Genomic DNA, 20,623 nt, shown 5'->3' with positions numbered 1-20,623 from the left:
TCTTCACCACATAGCAGTTTCGCAGACCCTTACAAGTTCCCATATGTTAGTGAAAAACATTTTCCAAGAAATTGGCAGCCCTGCACTTTGTAGCTGATGCCAGCTTCCTCCTTGGGCCAATTCAACAGAGAAGGGGGAAAAAATGCCTTGTTTTAGTGGCTGAATTACTCTGACAAGCTTTCACATTGCCCCTCCTCTTATTAATATTCTTTTTGATGTGAGCTTGTAAAACAGAGGATTGGCTGTTAATCTCCACGATCTCAAGGGCTTTTGGCAGTGGCCCATAATTGATGTGTTCACATGGCTGTTGTCTGACTACTAATGATTAGACAGCAGTGTTATCTACCAGCTACATCGGTGTTGCTTATAAATCACACTTGATAAAGTGCAGTTTCATTTCTTCAAAGCGTCCGTACATGTCTACATACTTTGATAGAACTGCCAGAGGCATTTCAGGATTCTGTGACAGCTTAGATTAGGTTTATTTTTCATTTCTCTTTGACAAAATATTAGACTTTTTAACGCTGGTGAAAGAGAATTTTTTTTGTTGTTGTTCCTCTTAGAAGACACTTGGAGAACAATCAGCAGAGAAAGATGACCCACTTCTGCACGGGCTGGTGTACTGGTGGGGTGGCAGGTCGTATTCTGTCCTTTGTTACTCTTGCCCAGGTGAACGGAGGGAGGGCCAGGCCACTCTGAAAGACCAGGGAAGAAGTTCTCAGAATGTGGGTCTGTACGCGGATTGTGACATGGCCTGGACCGGCCACCTAGAACTGTGAAATTGCACTGTTCAGTCATAGTATGTGCCAAACCCATGTGTCAAGGTGTGACTCCACTCAGCAAGAAGGTTATATAAGAGGAGGAGGTAACAGCCCCAGAAATCTTATGTTGCCCTCTTTGAGTGCCCATATGGGGACACTTCCCTGGCTACAGACACATCCATCTGCCCAGAACTCTGGGCACCGCAGGGATGAAACCAGGTTGGACATGGCATATACAGGGTGGGCTCTGATTGGGAACTGCTGAGTCTGCGGCCTTTATGCTGTTCTAAGCTCCTGTGTCCTTGAGCTAACTTTCCTCATCTATGAAACAAACAAGAAAGGAGGAAATAATTTCTAAAATCATTCTGCTGCTCTCCTTTGTGTACTTTCGCGTATCCTTGGGCTGTGGTATTCTAGAGCCCCCAGTCTTCTTGCCAACATTGGTTAATTAGTCTTTTATTTTTTTTGAGGTCAAGTATTAGATGTCAAAAAAAATGGTTATATTATTGGATTTTAAGAAATGGAATTTGTTACTGGGTTTAAAAATGTCACATTAAAAAAAGTTCATATAATTTTAAAGTGTGTCAGAGGTTAAATATTTTAGCAAACTATACAACCTTTATTTAGAATGAAATTATATATATATAGGAATCTGTTAATAAATTGTTACAGTTAGGAGTTGCTAGAGTTCTAGAACGTAAGAATGCAGGAGAATGCACTGACCACCAAAGTTACCTAAAAAAAAAAAAAATGAATTTCCCTGCCCCACCTGACCCCACCCAAACAAAACAGAAGTTACAGGAGACCTCAGAGTGCTTCCCAGTTTTTATTAAAGTTGTTAAAACAAATGCTTGATAGATGTGCCCTTTATGTAATATTTGGTATTTTATGTACATAAAACTATTTTTTCCAGTTTAGCTGCTTACTTTTATCCTCACTTCTAGCTGCCAGATTTATTCTTTAACTGCCTAATAGTGGCTTTGACGTGAGCACATTTTTTTTCCCCTAGTAAATTTTAGGGCTGTAATTAAAATAAACACTACCCTCAAGTAATAAATATTTATTGATAGGTGTGAGTATGGAAGACAAAAGGTACTTAACTAAGCTGCTTATGTTAAAGTGATTTGTGGTTGAAGGAAAAAAAAAACCCTTTTATTATTAAATAAAACAATTTAAATGTAAGTTATTTTGGTTATAGTTATTGGATTTTAATGCACCGTGGAAAAATAGTCATGGTTAACTTAGAGAAGATAGTCTTTCAGTGATGTAAATGGATTCTTCATTTAGTTTTGATACATAAAGCAACTGTATTAAAGTTTCTAATGTAGCTGGAAAATATGAAAAAAATCTGTTAAAAGGTTGAGTATGGTTTTGATTATATAAAATGTGTGTGCATATATATAAAGGCTGGATGATACTATTAGAAATAAAAATATTGAAATATTTAAAAAGATTTGTTTTGCCATCTTTAATATTTTCTTTTAAAAACACAATATATGTGTTTATGATTTTTATGAAATGTATTACTCTCACATCCAAAATAAGTATGCATTCTTCAATTTAAAAAAGATACCAGTTCTTCTTTACTGATGATTTAATTCATGATTCACATTAACTTAATTAAAATTTTAATGCTAACACTGTTTTCAAGTGTTTATCATCTAACTGGAAATTTCTGTAATATTAAGGGAGGCATAATGAAATTATACATTTTAATATAAATGTGGAATGGCTTTCGCCCACAGGGTGCTTTTAGTTTGATGTTAGTGTATGGAATATGTCCTCCATCAATTGCTTAAAAAAATTTTTTTTTATGGCTACATCATATAAAATTTCCTATTTATTGGTTAAATCCTGGACAGGATATAGTGTCCACTTTAAAAGTTGTGGCCACCCATTTATTTTGAAGCTGATCTCTTACCATTCTATGTATCAAATTTAGAGCAAGTTAATTATTTGATAAGCATGAGATTGGGTGAATTGTCCCTAATATTACTCTCTTTTTTGCTTTGTTTTTTATAGTATTTTTCTGAAGTGAGAAGCAGGAGGGGCAGAGAGACAGAATCCTGTGAGCGCTTGACTGGGATCCACCCGGCATGCCCACTAGGGGGCGATGCTCTGCCCATCTGGAGCATTGCTCTGCTGTGACCTGAGCCATTCTAGCATCTGAGGCGGAGGCCATGGAGCCATCCTCAGTGCCCTGGCCAACTTTGCTCCAATGGAGCCTTGGCTGCAGGAGGGGAAGAGAGAGAGTGAAAGAAGAGGAAGGGTAGAGAAACAGATGGGTACTTCTCCTGTGTGCCTTGTCTGGGAGTTGAACCCGGGACTTCTGCTCTCCGGGCCGATGCTCTACCACTGAGCTAACTGGCCAGGGCCCCTAATATTAGTCTTAATAATTTGTGACAGCCATCTAAATCTATGCTGAAACAAGACAGTAAAATTAATATTTGGAAATAGGGGTGTTAAAATAGTATGGCCCGTTTCTGCTCCCCCAACCCAAAGAGTAAATAACTAAAATGTTTAATGACTCTATAATCTAGTAAAAAAAGATAATCATTTTTATTTACTTTTGTGAGTTTTTTTGAGACAGTTTTCACAGTTTATTTTAATTCTTGAAATAGCTCCTATGAAAAATTTAGGAAAGTTTAGGAAAGGCTAGCTTTTTTTTTTTGGTGACAGAGAGACAGAGAGAGGGACAGATAGAGACAGACAGGAAGGGAGAGAGATGAGAAGCATCTATCATTTGTTGCAGCTCTTTAGTTGTTCATTGACTGCTTTCTCAGGGCTAGCATTCTTAATGCCATTTTACAGATGCTGACACTAGAAGATCTTGATCTCATTCTTAGGCTAGGATTCCTCCCAGGACACAAGTTTCTGGAAGAGGAAAAAATCACTGTTTCCCTCAAATAAAATCTTTCTCTATACCTGATTCTAAATAACTGTAAATGTTCAATTATAGATCCAGATGTTTTGAAGTTTTCTATGTCATTTGAAAACTATTCTTTGGTTTTCAGGAGACCATAGTAGCATATGTTTTTAGTGTGTTGGTTTAGCCATGTGACAAGTAAAACAAGTCCCGTAAACATGTTCAGCTGTTCAGGTTGGTGGACGCAGGGCACGCTGGAGGTGACAGTCATAGCTAGCATTTCTTGAGCGCCTATTACATCTCATTTGATGTGTCTATTACATCAAACACAAATTGGCAATCCCCACTTTAGGTGAGGTAACTGAGGCTTTGAAAAATTAAGTAAAATCTTAAGAGTATATAGCTAGTAAACTACTAATCTGAGAGTCAAACACAGAGACTGCATTCTTATTTTTTACACTTTGTTACCCAGTTCAAAAGCATTACCGGACACTTGGCATGAGACAGTGACCTATCTGTCATTATTCTCTGTGAGAAGGAGTTTCTGGGACTGATGATCTTAGCTGTCCCATTCATGACAAGACTTCTGTGTGAAAGAACTCCAGGTGTCTGGTATTGCTTGTTTCATTTCTAGTATCCAACAAAATGTGTTTGAGAACATTAATTATTTCATCAAATGCATTCACTTATAAGGAAATTAAAATATCCTGGTTTTCAAGATTAAAATGTTATCGAAAACACCTTGCAGTTACATAGGATACTTACGTTTCATCTGTTTGTATAGGAGTAGAGAGGTGTAATTTGTTGAAAAAATTTTTTTTTAAATTTTACTTGTATGTAAACTCCGTGCGGGCAGGGATCTTATCTGTCTTGGTTATCGTTATATTAGTACCAAGCACAAAGGCTGGCATTATAAAGAGATGTTCAATAAATATTTATTGAATGCTTTAAGTTAGAACTGAAATACCCCTTGTGTCTCTCTTCTAGGTTGTCACTCCTGGGTTTTATTGAGAAAGCTAAAAAGTAGTGAGGACATTATTTTTTTTTTTCTTCTTCCTTCATTCAGAAATGGATGTATATGCTGACTTCATGTCATTCCCTGTACTTTCCCCCACTCCATGCTTCTTTTTCTCCTTTCTTTCTGCTCTCTTCCACCTCTTCTCTCCCATCCATTCTCTTCTTCTCCACCAGCTTACAGTGGAGTCCAGGGTGGACCTACTTGAGCCACTGAAAGTCGAGAGTTGACTCTTGAACAACACGGGGATTCGGGGCACCAACCCCCTCTGTGCTGTCAAAAATCTGCATATAACTTTTGGCTGCTCTATAACTTAACTATAACTAATAGCCTACTGTTGACCGGCTTTACTGACAGCATAAATAGTCAACATACATTTGGTATGTTCTATGCATTATATACTGTGTTCTTACAAAAGTTAGCCTAGGCAGGGGTCTCAAACTCAACTCAGCATGTGGGCCGCAGAGCAAGATCACAGTCGTTCGGCGGGCCGCACTAGGTCTACAAAAGGCAACTGTTACTCAACACTTTTCAGTGTCACAAAACGACCAGAAACTGTAGTTCGTGGATTAGTCTGCGGGCTGCACAAAATTGTTCGGCGGGCCGCATGCGGCCGTAGGCCGCAAGTTTGAGACCCCTGGCCTAGGGAAAAGAAAAAGTTATTGAGAAACTCTTAAGAGAAAGTAGCATTTACAGTATTTATTGGGGAAAAATCCCCAAAACCCTCAGGTGGACCTGTGCAGTTCAAACTGATGTTGCTCAAAGGTCAACTGTACAGGTATTTGCCATTAATTAGACCAGGGGTCAGCAAGCTTTTTCTGTGAAGAGCCAGTAGTAAGTATTTTAAGCTTTGTGGGCCCAAATGCAACAAGGATATTATGTAGGTACTTCCATAATGAGGGAGAGAGAAAAATTTCTACAGAATTTTTTAATTGAGGAAAATTAAAACCTAGCGATAGTAATTGAATATAATTTATAATACCGATAGATCTTCTAATGAGAAGAATGGGATTCTCTTTATGGGGGGGGGGTCAGTGATAACATTTCACTTAATATAGGTTCAGAGTTAGTTGTTGGCTGTCATTAAATTGATTGTAAAAATTCATTTGTAAAAAAACATTCTTAGCTTGTGGGCTATATGAAAAAAATTGTCTGTGCCCTGGATTTGGCCCACAGACCTTCGTTTGCTGACCCTTGATCTATTCTGTGGACTAAAAGACATCCCGGGCAGGTTAACTCCTTGATGTTCTTTCTCCGTAAAGGCTCACTGCTCCAGGACTGGACAGGGAAGGTTTGGAGGAAATGGGATGTGTATAGCCTGGGAGCAGGAACGTAGGTAACGAGGGAACATATTTTTAAAGGTACATGAGTAGGAAGAGAGAAAGGAAGCAGAGAGAGCTTGTCTTGGTCCCGGGCCTGTAGTGGTTCTGCAGGGGAGGTGTCTTGGATGCTACAGGGCACCCCACTCTGGGAGGGCCTGAATCAGGCAGGGACAGTTTGAAAAGCACATTCAGGATACCTGTTCCTTTTGTGATGCAGCCTCCTGAGGAGAGGGCCTCATTTTCTTCTTGGTTGCCTATGACATAACAAGGTGGAGTGAGCTGGCATTTGGGGTTGGCGTCTGGGTTCTCCAAGATCAAGTCCGTTGATGGGAAAGGGTGACAGCAGCAGTGGTGGTGAACCATTATTTCTTCCCCTAAATGGAAACAGAAGACTCCAGGGAGGTGTAGGGGCCACACTATGGGGCTGCCAATGGCTATTTGGGTGAAATTAAGGGGTTGTTACATTAGGAATGATTAGCTTTTAAAAAACTTGCTCTTCTGGTAGGTTAGGGAGAAGCCTCCTCAAGGGTGGAACTCTTCAAAGTGCTGTTTCGTCCCGCCTTCTCTGTGGTGTGAAACGCCAGACTCTTGAGCACTCTGACCGCAGAGCCTCTCTCCTTTGGTTTCAGTACCTCGGCTCCCTCCTGCTTTGCTGTGACATCCGTGGCATTCCTCCTCTCTTCTGCTCCAGCAGCGCTGGGGCCTGCAGGGTTCCGCCCCTCCCTTCATACTCTCCACATTTTCCCTGAGCCATGTCACCCACTCTGTTGGCTTCACCACGTCCTCTATGCCAGTGACTCCTCTCTACATAATTCCACACAGTTCTTCCCACCTGCCTGATACCTCTCCCTACAGGTGGTCGTCCGCCCAGCATTCCTGTCACAGGGAATGATGCCCTCACCAGCCAACTGAAACAGAACCCTGGGGACTGGCCTTCGAGTGTCCCTTCCTCCCCCACCTTGCTGAGCGCAACCCTGTCCCCTCCCCCGCCACAGCTATAGCTGCCCTCTCTCCTGAGGTCTGCTACAATGGCTTCCCAACTGTCCTTCCTTCCTCCACATTCGCCCCCTTTGTCTCTTCTCCCTGCTGTTTCCAGTGTGCCATCTACCAAAGGAACCGCCCGATCCACCCATGCCCCTGATCTCACACCAAAGTGTGCTTCTAACTTCACCATAACCCTCCAAGTTCTTAGCCTGCCCTGGCTCTTCTGAGTGCCTCGGTCTCTATCTAACCCTCAGCTCTCCCTCTTATCCCTGTTGCTCTGCATGTTGAACCCCTGTCCCAGGTGGCTCAGCTCTGCCTGTGCCCCGTGTCCCTTCCCCAGGCTGCATCCTGCATTCCCTTGATAGCCATCTGGCACACTCCCTGCCCCGCCCTGCGGCTCCCACAATGCCCTGGGCCTAACTGACGGCCTCAGCCCTGATCACACGCTGCTCTGTGTCCACTGCCAGGCCTCTCTGTCTCCTTCAGGCCCCTCCACAGCTCCTGAGGCAATGGTTGGCACCTCTAGGCACCTGGCAAAAAATTGTTGGATGATGAAACGACTTCCCGCGGTGAGGCAGCTTTAAGCAGCAGCCCCTATGAGGGGGTGGGCATGGGACCGATACATTGTCCCCCTGTCTCACAAACCAGGTCCTCACACCACCCTTGGCTTGTTGATTCCTTCTGCATAAGGAGTAAATAGTCTTAATCACGTGCCTTCTCCTTTCTGTATTAGCATTTGTTTACTTTTAGTCTAAAGCGGAATGGCTTAGCATTTTTCGCTTAAAAATCAGTGTTTTAAAAAATTCTGAAAGCAGTTCATGTCTGTGTTCAAAACTCATGCAGCACAAAAGGCTGCAAAATGAAAAGGGGCTACCTCCCCCCACCTCGCATGTTTTTATGGGTAAAATTTCTGGAAGGATGCGTAAGAAACTGTTCGAAGAGAGGTTCTCCCTAGAGAAGAACCTATATTGGCTTTTATGGTCCGTTCTGTTCTCAGGAGGAAAAACAGAATTCTGGATCTGTGAAGAGCTTTTCTGTGTGTGTGTGTGTGTGTGTGTGGGGGGGGTTATGAGAAGAAATGTTTAAAAGTTTGAGTTATGATACAAACCTTGTTAGGGCTCATGACAGTTCTTGCGAGGATATTCTGTGACCCTGGGAGGTGATTTATCTCAAGAGCTCAGTTTCCTCAGTTTACAGAGTCTGATGAGAAAACCCACCCCTGTATTTCATGGAGCTGTAATAAGAATGAACGTGTGTCTCCAAGGTGTCCTTGGAAGTAGGTATGTAGATGGCTGTTGGAGCAAGAACTCTATGATTTTTTTCTCTCCGTGTAATAAACTATGGAGATTTTTACTGTGTTGTTTCATTTGCTATGAAATTAACATTTCAAAGCTTTCTTTAATTTATTGAGATTCATCAGTAGTATTTAGAGTCATCATTTGGGAGGTCTGGATGGAAGAGGGACAAGACATTCATTGCTGAGACTCTTAGACATGCGTTTATGTGAGCAAGGTTTAGATTTTGTAAGCAGGAGAGTGAATGCTACCAAGATAGTGTGCTGGGCAGGGGGTCAAAATTGCCCCGTTCTGTGGCTGGCCTGTGGCCCTTTGGAAAGGCAGGATTTTGCCCCTTTCCAAGGCATCACTTTAATTACCAAGCAGTGTGACTCAGACTCTTCCTTGTTATTTGTAGGACCAGCATGTATTGTGTTGATAATTTAAATGGCTAAAATACTCATTTTAGGAGGTTGCGAGTGAGATTTCATAGTATATGGTAAAGAAATGCTATGTCTGTTTCCAGAAGAGTGAGGATGAGCTCTGGCTGGTTAGCTCAGTAGGTTAGACTTAGAGCATCATCCAGAAACACCAAGGTTGTGGGTTCGAACCTCAGTCAGGGCACATACAGGAAGCAACCGATGAATGCACAACAACAGGCAGTCCCTGGGTTACGAACGAGACAGATTCTGTAGGATTGTTCTTAAGCTGAATTTATATGTAAGTTGGAACAGGTACATTAACCTATTAAACACAACTTAGACGGATTTTAACATAGTATTTATTTTTACCTTTCTGTGCATATAAATACTTAAAACATTTTCAAATACAACCTTGAACACTCTTGAATGATGCAGAAGATGATGGACTTGTTGGAGAGGATGGGACTGATGTTGGAGAGTCAGGGTTTGATTCTGCTGCTGGAGTCAGTTACTTGAAGTATAGGCATCGGGGAGGTTTGTACAGAGCTTTTCTTTTTCTTGTCATAAATGGTCCTTTAGCATCTCAGGCCTTTTGGTTACTGTACAGGAAACTTCGGTGAACCTCTCTGTGTCAAGACCTTGCTCCTCTAACTTGGCCATTCCTGCTTCAATGAGACGAAAAGCATCCGCTAACTCTTTTGTAGAAAACTTTTGGTTCTGGAGTTTCTAGATCCCTGTTTTCTTCCCTTAATGCTATCATCTGCTGCTCTAGTTCCGTAAGATCTTCATTCTTTGTCATGGGAGTCGAGTAACTTTATGATATAATTTTTATTGATGTCCAACTGCAGTTGATTACCAACAGCCGTTATGGGGCTCCGTTCGTAAGTATGAGTCGTACGTAAGTTGGATCTTAGTAACTCAGGGACTTACCGTATGTGGAATGCCTCCCCATCTCTTTCTCTTTCTCTCTCTCTTTAAAAATCAGTCAATAAAAATATATATTGGGGGAAAAAACTCCCAAAAGAATAAGGATGAGAGACCTCCAATCTCCCCCTAATTTTAGGAGCAGTTTAGGGTTGTACAAAGGCAGACAGTTGTTGATGGCCAGGATCTAAGACACTCAGGATTTAGAGGTTTAGAAATTGATTTGCTAGTATCAATGCACCTATATTGAACAAAATCCAGAGTTTTATAAAACTCTTAAGAAAGCTTTTTTTTTTTTTTTTTTTTTTAAGTTTTACTCATGATTTGGGGATCAGATCTAATTGATGGAAATGGTATTTGGGTGAAACTTTTCAGGAATTTTCCTTTGTGCAAAGTAAAGGGACTCATGAAAAGGATAAATTCAAGAAGACAGATATTTTTAGTACCTTTATGAAAATCTCCTTTATTTGGGGCTTATTTTTGTTTTTTAAGTGTCTTTGGAAGTAGGCAGAATGAGAGGCAACCAGACAACCCTTAGGCATAAGATATGAAAACACTGATCATTTGCTGCTACTGTTTAAAGCACACCCAGCCCTCTGAGCCCTGGGAGATGTCAGTGGCACTTTTGAAACAGATGAAGAGTCTGTGTGTGCTCCCCCCCCCAACACAAATGAGGATAAATATGTGATAACTGATGTGCTCTGGTGGAAACGTCGCCTCCACCTCCATTGGTGTCGTTTTCCTACGAAACTACACAGCTGAGGGCCTTTTAGGGGAGAATTTGGTGTGGCTTCAAAACAACAACAACAAAAGAGTAAGATGCTGAGTCATAGTTTCATCATACTCCTTCCTATCTTTACATACTTCGTACCTTTTGTTTTGAACACTTGTCAGTGTTGAAGAAGTTAAAAATAGCCACCTCTGCGTAAAAGTGTATCTTACACATGTGGCTGGTCTGCCTCTGCCTTGGCTTTGCGACCTGCATGTGGGGCCACTGCTGCAGTGACGCACTCACAGTCATTGGCCGCCTGTGATTTCGGGGGTAGCCTGGAGTCCTGGCTGGAGAGGAAAGCATTCCTCTTGGCCCCACTGGCCTTGGGGTCAGAACCCTGGTCCATCCCCAGGCTGAGCTTGGTCTGATCTGGTCAGAGACCGAGCCTGTAAAGCACTTGAGCGGCTAAACCTTTGGCTTTTTTGTTGAGGGCGTCACTGGTCTTAGCACCTGGGAAGAACAGGAAAGTAGTGGTATAATTCCCAGTTATAGTATATAGTTGTAGCTTGTGGACTTGGATGATTTAAGACAATAACAACAAAACCAACCTGAGCTTTGATTTCAGTGAGGTTTTTAAGTGAGGCTTCTGAAGGAATTACAGTATTTGCTTGGACTCCTGAGATGCACGGTTCTGAACTATATGTAATAAAAGGTGATACAAGTGCATATGACTCCGAGCATACAGAAAAGGGTCAAAACTCGACGTCAGGAGGAAGATTGCTCTCTGAAATGTGTTCTGTTTTAGAAGGGTTTGCTTCTGCTATACATCAGTGTGGCTTCGAATTCCAGCTGGGCCACTGACCTTAAATGACCTTTTAAAGTTACTCCTCCCAAGTTTCTTATCTCTCATATGTGAAGTACTTTCCTCACATCTTGTTGAGAAAGACTGAATGGAGAATGCACAGTCTAACCTAATCCCTCCTGTGTTACCTGTGTTGATCAGTAGCTGTTGACGGTGTTACTGTTTTTATAAGAAAGCCCATGTACTTTGAACTCAGAGGGTTTTGTTTGGCCTTGAATTTCAGCTCCTGAGATAAGTTACCCATCCTCTGAGATCTTCAGTTTCTGCCTCTATAAAATGGGGATATTGTGCGAGTTCAAGGACATAGAAAATACGTGGTGCCTGGGGCACAGTAGACCCTTGGTAAGGATTTGCCTGTGCTGTACGCCATAAAGCAGAGATCGCTTTGATGATGGTTCTAAAGGGAACTGTCTCCACTACATTTAGGGAAGAGAATTAGGAACGACTAAAGACAGTTAGTGGTTCCAGGTTTGTCTTTCAGAGAGGAAGAACAGATCAATGCTTCAGGAAACAGTTGTTTAAGCTTCCCTTGCTTTGCTAATGAGGCAGTGACGTCAGGCAGAAAGGGTGGTTAAAATGCAAAGTGTGAGACTGCAGCAGTGGTCACCTTTAAAGAGCTGTGACTTCCCTTATACGTAGCACAGTCTCTGTCTAATGCTTCTTAAATTAAAGAGGTGACTGTGGGCAATCTCATAAAACAGCCAAATACCAGGATATGGGGAAAATGTGAGCATTAAGTAATCGTGCCCCAGTGCGCTCATAGAATATGAAAATATGGACTGAGCAAAATAGAATGCCCTTCCCACTCTGGTTGTGTGTGATCTGAGAACCCCAGGATTGAGGGGTTAATAACAAGATGAGTGTGGAGATTTGTGGCCACAGATGGAAGAAACCTGGGCAAGCCTCTCCCGTGGGGGTTCAGACCTGCCCTGAGGTGTGGGCGGGAGGCTTTCTTTCATTGAGGCTGCCTGTCTGGTTTCCCCAGCCCATAGCTTCCCCTGCCCCCTTGCCTGGCAGCAGCAGCTGTCCCGAGCCACCGGACTGCCTCTTTGTTGGGTCTAAGCAGAGCAGGAGTGCTGCTGGAGCTCTCCCAGCCTGGCCCTGGCGACTCTTCCCCCTTTGCCGTCAGGGTCTGGGTCCTGGACACCATCCCTGGCTGACACAGTCACTATGGGAGTGATACAAAGCTGCTGCCTCCAGCACTCCAGATTTGGAGCCTCCCTGGCTCCTCAGCACTCGAGAAGCCCTTGAAATAAGGTGAACAGGGGAAATATTGCCAGTCTCTCTGCAGACCCCCCCCCCCCCGCCCTCTGATTACACACACTAAGTGCCACTATCTGTGTAAATAACCTTTTCCTCCTCGCCTCTCTACCCTCCCTGCCCGCCCGCCCTCCCCACTCCCGTGCTCTTGGGCTCTCTGGAGTGATAAATAGCCAGGCTACTGCTCAGCGTGCACCAACACCTGGGAATAATCATGCAAAAATAACAGTGAGAGACTGCCGCGCGTCTGTTCTTGACATTAACTTTCCTCAGTTTGACAGGCTGCCACCACCAGCTGTTAGACTTATGGGTCTTTTTTTTTCTTTTTCTTTTTTGCACTGGAGATGGCTGCTTTCCTGCTTCCCTCTTTGCGGCTGTAATAGGTTACATCAGTGTCCCATCAAGATGACAGAAAAGAGCTTTGACAATGGAACCATTGCTAAAACCGACCAGTTCTCTGTTCTGATCTTTTATTCCAGTTATTAGTGTCATTCAACTACTAATTCCCCAGTGGTTTCTTTATGGAATAGCTGATTATTACTATTTTTAGGGTACCCTCCCCCTCTCCGAAAGGTATTTATGACTGCCTCTCTTGAATTGCCATTGAATGTAGCAAAGCCCAGCGTTTGGCCTTACAGGACTAAAACATCTATTGATTTCCCTTTTATTTTGTTCAGATCTCAAGTATTCATTTATAATAATGATGGTGATGTTGACAATGGCAATAGCTTTTGTTTTATTACAGCTCTCTGTACCATTGTGTGTATGTTCTCATCATGTAGCAGTCATGTTAGCCAGGTGGTATTTACATTGTAGAGTGAAGCCATCGGGTCCCACAGAGATCAAGCGGCTCACCTAAGATTATGTAACTAAAGGCAGAGCTGATTCCAGCTCCAGGGACTGACGCAGAACCGCACTGCCTCCCACTGCGTGGGGCTGTTTGCCCTCAGGCCACCACGGACAGCCCCTTGGGTGCCTTGCTGCGCTTAACAGTTGTAATTTTGCTATATCTGTATGATTTTATTTGATTAGTGTCACAGTTTTGCCCGTTCTTGTTTTGCTAGCAGGGTGCACAGTGCCTGGCACACAGCCGCTGTGCGGAAATGATTTACCGGCTGGATATGCAATCGAGTTTAGGCGAGTAAAAGGAGACTTTGGGGGGGGGGGCAGAGAATGGAAAAGGGGTTGCAGCAGGAGCTTAGTGGACAGGGGTCTTGTGGAAGTGTAGGCTCATCTGACCAGCTGCCAGATGCCAGTGCATGAAAGTATTTCCCCACGTTCAGCTTCTCAGGGTTAAGCCTTTTTTCTTATACTTTTAACACACTTTAACTGCACTTAACCATGCATTTGGAGGGGATTATAGATTTATGTTAAACATAGTAGGATATAAAAAGAAGCTTTGTAAGTTTGCGGGAAGGGTTAGGGAACGGTAATATCAGACTAGGGTTTTCTTTTTTTTTTTTTTAACACCATTGTTTACTGAGCTGAGCACTATACTGGGCCTTCTCTTTGCATGAATTATCTCATTGAGCCTTCACTCTGACCCTTTGTGGGTAATGTTACTCTCACTCCCATTTCTTTAGTCAGAGTTGCCAGGTAACTTGCTCAGGGTCCCACACAGCAAGCACGGATAGGGTCAGGGTTTGAACCCAACACAACCTGAGGCCCACCACTGTCAAGTCCGGGTGCATGCTTCCTCTTCGTGTGAGCAAGTCCTTGTAAGAGCTGTTGCTTCCCTCTGTCTTAACTTCTTTAGTTGAAGAAATTATGGTTCAGTGTAGGGGGATCAGTGACCCAAGAAATCAGGTTGCAGTGGAGTTGATCGTCTGTATAAGGCAAAAATAACTATTAAAACCCCTCTAAAATCCTGCTTTACATATGGTTTACATGTGGTTTTGTGTTAATCACCATGCAATACACAGAGAACTGAAACCTTTTGGGGGAACATCTACTGGGGTCGCTCATGGGCAGAAAGAATTGGCCACACTGAGTGATTTCCCATCGACCCGCTTTTGTCTCCGGGTGTCTGTTGAACCACTACCGTCAAATTTCTGCGCTCATGCTCACCTGGGCTGCCACCAGAGACAGCTTTTCGCCCTTGTACAAATAGGGGCCACGTTTTTCTCTAGAATCAGTAAGTTGGGCTAAATGACCTTCTATCTGAAACATTCTGTGATTGTCTCAGTGAGAGCAGGGAACACAAACTAAACTGGCCAGGTCACTCTGGCTGAAGGGAGGCTTGGCCCTGTGATGCCACGGGAGTGTGGCCCCAGCATAGCACAGGATTCAATTAAGAGATAGTGGAAATTGAGACATTATCCTAATGTTTTCTGTTGGTAAAAAAAAAAAAAAAAAAAAAAAAAGTTGGATTGTTTCTAAAAGTAGCATACCTGCCAAATAAAACACCTCTGGAATGTGTCTTTCCCTGCCCCTTTCCCACTGGTGACCTCTGGGCTAGAGGGACTCCCAGGAGCCTACCTGGTGGTCCTAGTTCTTCCTTCCATCTCCTGAAATCCCAGTGGAGGAAAGACCCTTTTAGCCTCTCTCTGGTTGTGATGATCCCGTGCCTATGAGAAGGGCAATTTTTGAGTTACTGTGAGGAAGCCAGTGTAGTGGAAAGAGAGAAATTTACTTGTATAACAAAGAGTAATCTTTAAAACTCTGACTTCTTGAGTTTTCCTATCAAATTTAAGGGATTTAGACTATTATCACATTGAGGGGACTGTTTATGATTAAGTTTATATTTATTGTTAAGCACTGAACCTTTGCTTTCTCATTTTGAAACATGTAGGGACAAAGCTCCAGTGTCCCTGTAGAAAGGTCATCAGCTAAACTTTTTCACTGCATTTGGATTGTGTTAATGGAAATGAACACAGTTAACTTGCTAGTAGGCCCAGGATACCACTGCCTGTCCCCTCAAGCCACCTAGATTCTTTAGACATTTGGGCTTTGGAATTACATACACATCCCAAATAGTGGCTGTGTGTGTGTATCTGTATGCAAATGTATTCATAAGCAGAGTTACAGGGAAGTAAAGATTTAGCCTAGAAACTCTGTTGTGATAGGATTTGTCACCAATATTAGAAGGCCAGAGAATACATTTCCAGTTGAGGAAAATGGGCTTCAATGAGGTTAAATGATTCTCCAAAGTCACAAGCTTAATTAGCATGTCAGAGTTGCAGCAAAAATCCTAGTGTCTACGTGCCCTGTCCCTGTAACTTCTGTTGCACATATTGTCTCGTTGGGTCCTGATTAGAGAATCAAGGCTCTCTGAGGCTCGTTACCTCTTGGTTTTGTTTTATTTTCTTGCTTATCCAATTGAAGCTATAGTTGCTTCTCTAGGAATTAATGTAGGTTGTTGATCAAGTGATACAAAGAATAGTTTGAGAATATTGTTCCACTTTGTCTTTTCAGTTTATATGTATAGCATTCAATTACAATCAATTCACAACTAACTATACAAATTAAGAGGTTGTTGGGAAACATGGAATAAAAGTGCAGTAGCTAGTTTATCATTTTCCTGTGTATGTGTGTTTTAGTTGTAGAAAGCGATTCCAATCACATACAATCTTTTAGTTATAATAAAGACTGTAAGGTAGCATTGGGTCGCCTCACCCTTAAATTTCCTCCCTCAGAACCTCTTTCTTCATTTGTCAGCTCAGTTTTAAAATAGGAACTATCAGTGTGAACTTTGATCCACATTAAGCCACATTTACACGAAAGCATAAATCACCAGATCTGGGGTTTGGGGGCTGTTAAATGCGCTTCTTTCTTGGGCTCTGTGATCAAGAATGAAGAACAATAAAAAGCATGGAGCAAAAGAAGTTTTATGGCAGCTTTGAGAGCAGGAAATTAAGTTTCTTTAACATGCAGTTGGATGAAGGGATGTTCTATTGCATCTTGGCTCACTCAGGCAAGAGAATGTCAGTTTATCATTTTAGTGAAATGCAAACTGTAGAAATCGTTCCTACAGTTACATGAACAAGGAGCCCACACAGATGACTGCTTCAGCTGTTTAACTAGGCAGTGCACTTCCTCATGTGACTTATCTTGAAACGCACTCTTGCATTTCTTTTAAACAACAAAGACTATATAATATGCCTGTAGCCAAGTGTCAATTTCTTACAAAGGTTAACTGTAAATATATGTACAACAGACTAGGCTGACATTTTACCAGAACAACCTTCTGTGTGTCTTTTTATACATGCAATTTGCTAGCCCAGCTGATAAAACATGCAAGATGTTGTTCCTTATACGTAGATGGTGTCTATGTGCAACACAAGGACAACATAGAGGATCTGGAATCCTGGTGCAGACGTGCTTTTTGCATTTGGCTCTTTCACATTTGATAACCTGTCAGCAGGGTCAAAGCTATTGTGTTGCAGTCACAATAGTTGTTAAAATGGATTGAATGAATGAATGAGTTGGTTGGTGATCTACCTACTTGGTTAGTATGTGCATAGCCTTTGGTTTCATTTTGGCCAGACTCCTAAACTTTTTGAGGCGCAGAACTCCTTTGCTGCTCTTCTCAGCATAGGGGCGCAAAGGAATCAGGGCACCACAAGACCGTGTGTTGGCTCTCAAGTTCATTTCATGGCTTCAGAGAGAGGGCTGCTGAGTCTCAGTCGAACTCATCAGGGATCTTTACAAGTTCAGCCACTAACAGACGTGTGTATTGTAGAAACTCAAAATCTGTTGATGTTGGGCACATTCATTTATTTCTCCGTTTATGTGAATTGTGCTAAACTTTGCAGTGGAACACTGAATTAGGAGTTGATGCTTAATAAATACTGGCTAATAACATCCAGTTTATGTGTTTCCGTGTGTGTATAATCAAGTTTATGTGTTTTATATATTCAGTAGAGTAAGTTAATATATTTTAGTAGTGATTTTAATTCATTATGTATGGTTTATAAAGTACTTTGAAAACAATTTTAATCCATCTCTTGTGCTTAGATGTCCAATGATGCATATATGATGTTTACTGGAGTTTGTCCTTTGGAAAATATTGTAATTTTGAAAATAAGATCTTATTACAAGTGGTAAATAGCCCTAATTTAGCAAAACATATTTTCTTCACATCTACGGAGGCTAACGTTTGTCTATTGGTAAATTTAAAAGAACATTAAAAGCCTGGCTATCATTCAGAAGCTAGAGCTCCAATATTTGCTTTTTTTTTTTTGGCATGAAAAAATGAAATGCTCATTTCTATTCTGCTTTATATTTTGGCACCATTCAAACACTCAAAGCTTATTATCATTGCAAATGGCATTTGAAATGGGGGTATAGTCTAGAAGTGATGTGAACAGATTGCATTGAGAAGAAGCCGCGGAATGCAGCACCACTGCAGTAAGCCTGTCTGTCTTTCAGGTTGACCCCCTGTTTACAGTGCCAGCACCGCCGCCGCCGATTGCCAGCAGTCTCACGCCTCAGATCCTACCTTCCTACTTTTCCCCATCTTCATCCAATATTGCAGCACCGGTTGAACAGCTTTTGGTTCGGACTCGTTCTGTGGGTGTCAATACCTGTGAAGTTGGAGTAGTGACAGAGCCCGAGTGTCTTGGGCCCTGTGAACCTGGGACCAGTGTGAATTTGGAAGGGATCGTGTGGCACGAAACAGAAGAAGGTAAATACAATTTATTTTTATATGTTTCCTTGTGCCCTCTTCCCCATGATGTGTTAATGGCCACCTGTAAGGGGAATTTGCTTTGTGGTTTTCAGAGAGGAAAGAAAAGTGGTTTTTATGCTCTTTGGATTTTTGTTGAAATAACTGTTTGTCTTTTTTGTTCGTGGCTGCTTTTACTTTCATAATGAATCGGGTGTCCCTGAAAGTGGTTTTCCAGTTTAAGTGCTAACACGAAGGACTGTGAGGAGCGGGGTAAGGGTTATGCTTTCCCCTAAGAGGTATCATGGAAATTAGAAAGTGACATAGATCTGAAATTCATTTTCTTCTTGGTGTGTGGACTGATCTGTCTGTCTTACCATAGTGGGTTTTTTGTGTGTGTCCTGGAGGCTTATATTTACCCTCTGAATTGAGCCAGGGTTCTTGCGCTTAGCGAGGACCATCACCACGGTGTGAGCCTCGCTGGTTGCTGCTCAGAGCAGTGAAACCAAGGTCAAAAGGCTTATATCCCAGCCGAGCCAGTCAGTTCTCTTCTATGACCAGGTGGATACCTCAGCACCCTCTCTGCCCCTGAGAGTCAGCAAGCCATCTGGAAAATGCAACCCATTAGTCACAAGAGAAGCAAGATGCAAGAGAACTGGATCAAGGTTAATCTACCATTGCTATTGGAAATATAGATCGGGTGAATGCCATACTGACAGTGGATCCAGACCGTGGTTTGGTATCTCTATAGCACGTGATCATCAAGTACAACCGCTTTTCAGATGGCCAGTGTCATTGATAGAGGCCAAAAGATAATCCAACAGTAAATACAAAGGAGAGAGCTGCATTGCTATTTTGGGGGATGGTAGAATAAAAAAGATAAGAAAGACACATGCCCCAGGGTGAATTTGGAAAGGAAAACAAACTTTTTCTCTGAGCTAGACAGATCAGGGATAAAGGAGATGACAGTTGTCAATATCATGGCCTTTTGGGAAAGGGGGAAGGACAAGGATGAGGGTAACAAGAAGGGTCTGAGATTCCAAATCATGGTTTAACTTCCTCTGTAATAAGATGAAAAATTGAGGGAAGAAACTTAAAAGGGAGAAAATAAAACACATGCAAAAGAGGCTGAGTGGATGAGAAAGGGGGTTATATTGGGAGTGATTGTTGGGAAAGAAATTGAGAGAAAGTAGTTAAGAATGGTGACAAACTGGAAAATGGAAGAGAATAAAAATAAAGAATGAAAATCAGGAGGCAGGTGTAAACATAATTATTATTATTATTATTATTTTTCTTTTTCTGAAGCTGGAAACGGGGAGAGACAGTCAGACAGACTCCCGCATGCGCCCGACCGGGATCCACCCGGCACGCCCACCAGGGGGCAATGTTCTGCCCCTCCGGGGCCTGTCGCTCTGTTGCGACCAGAGCCACTCTAGCGCCTGGGGCAGAGGCCAAGGAGCCATCCCCAGCGCCTGGGCCATCTTTGCTCCAATGGAGCCTCGCTGCGGGAGGGGAAGAGAGAGACAGAGAGGAAGGAGAGGGGGAGGGGTGGAGAAGCAGATGGGCGCGTCTCCTGTGTGCCCTGGCCGGGAATCGAACCCGGGACTTCTGCACGCCAGGCCGACGCTCTACCACTGAGCCAACCGGCCAGGGCCACAGGATATATTTAATAATTAGATAAAAAATTTATAGATAGGGTCAGAGAGGAAGAAATAAAGCTTTCATTATATAAGCAGGAACCAGAAGACGGTAATCTGGTGAGCAGTGGATCAGGGGAGCTCTCCGGTTTGCTGCCTTAAATGTACGTGAGAGTAAAAGGCTTACTTTTGGCCTTAGAAACTTTGGGGGCTTTGGGGACTCCTCCCTCTTTGTACTTTTAACTGGGAAGCCATTTAAAACAGTACTAAGCAACCACATTGGGAGGGATTGATATAAGAGAGCCAGAATTAAAAACTTCCTAGCTCTCTTGCTTGTTCAGTCACCGTCCAGGGGGAGGGTCTCCAGGTGGGGTGCAGGCCCTCTCTCATTGCCTCTCTGGGTTGTGCACGGTTCACCTTCCCTTCAATTTTCCCCAGAGCAGCATCGATGTCTAAGGGCTTCAAACTAGTGTCTTGGTGTGAAATGTGTATAGAAAAGAACTGGAGACATAATAAGGTCACAGTTCATTAATTTAGGTGATGATTTTCAGGAACAGAAAAAAGGATTTGGAAAGAGTAAGGGTTAATTTCTCTAAACCTGAAAGTGAGATTTCCTTGTACTTGAATAATTTACTCTTTAGGGTGAAGCATTGTCTTCAGTTTCTTGGCTATGACTTAATGGCCGTCAGTTTTTTGTTTGTTTGTTTTTGCTTGTTGTTATTTTATACATTCCAGTGTGGGCTAGGACCAGGTTCCCGCAGTGTGACCTCTCTGGGTGGTAGATGTTGTAAAATTAGCCACAAACTTTCTGGAACAGCTGTAAGGCTTGGTTTATTTTCCACTTTGCTTAGAAGTCTGCAAGGTTTTGATTTTTAGCCTAAGCTTCTAATAAAAGATGGGATTATTTAGAAATAATATCTATGTTTAAAATTTTAAAGTCAGTATGGAATTCTGATACTCTGCACATATGCTTATGAGG

The 20,623-nt window shown here is 42.5% G+C and overlaps 1 protein-coding gene across 6 annotated transcripts in view; it reads left to right on the top strand.

Moving 5' to 3' along the window:
- Positions 1–20,623, top strand: part of ZNF608 (zinc finger protein 608) — a 112,317-nt gene that overhangs the window by 33,561 nt on the left and 58,133 nt on the right. For all 6 annotated transcript variants that reach the window (XM_066382117.1, XM_066382113.1, XM_066382114.1 and 3 more), the window contains one exon: positions 17,773–18,028. In XM_066382117.1, coding sequence (XP_066238214.1) covers positions 17,773–18,028 — 256 coding nt within the window. The remainder of the gene's footprint in view (positions 1–17,772; positions 18,029–20,623) is intronic.

Source organism: Saccopteryx leptura, chromosome 4 (genome assembly GCF_036850995.1).
Source record: "Saccopteryx leptura isolate mSacLep1 chromosome 4, mSacLep1_pri_phased_curated, whole genome shotgun sequence".
NCBI lineage: Eukaryota > Metazoa > Chordata > Mammalia > Chiroptera > Emballonuridae > Saccopteryx > Saccopteryx leptura.
The sequence above is the reverse complement of the archived record's forward strand: the minus strand, read 5'-3'. Positions and strand labels throughout refer to the sequence as shown.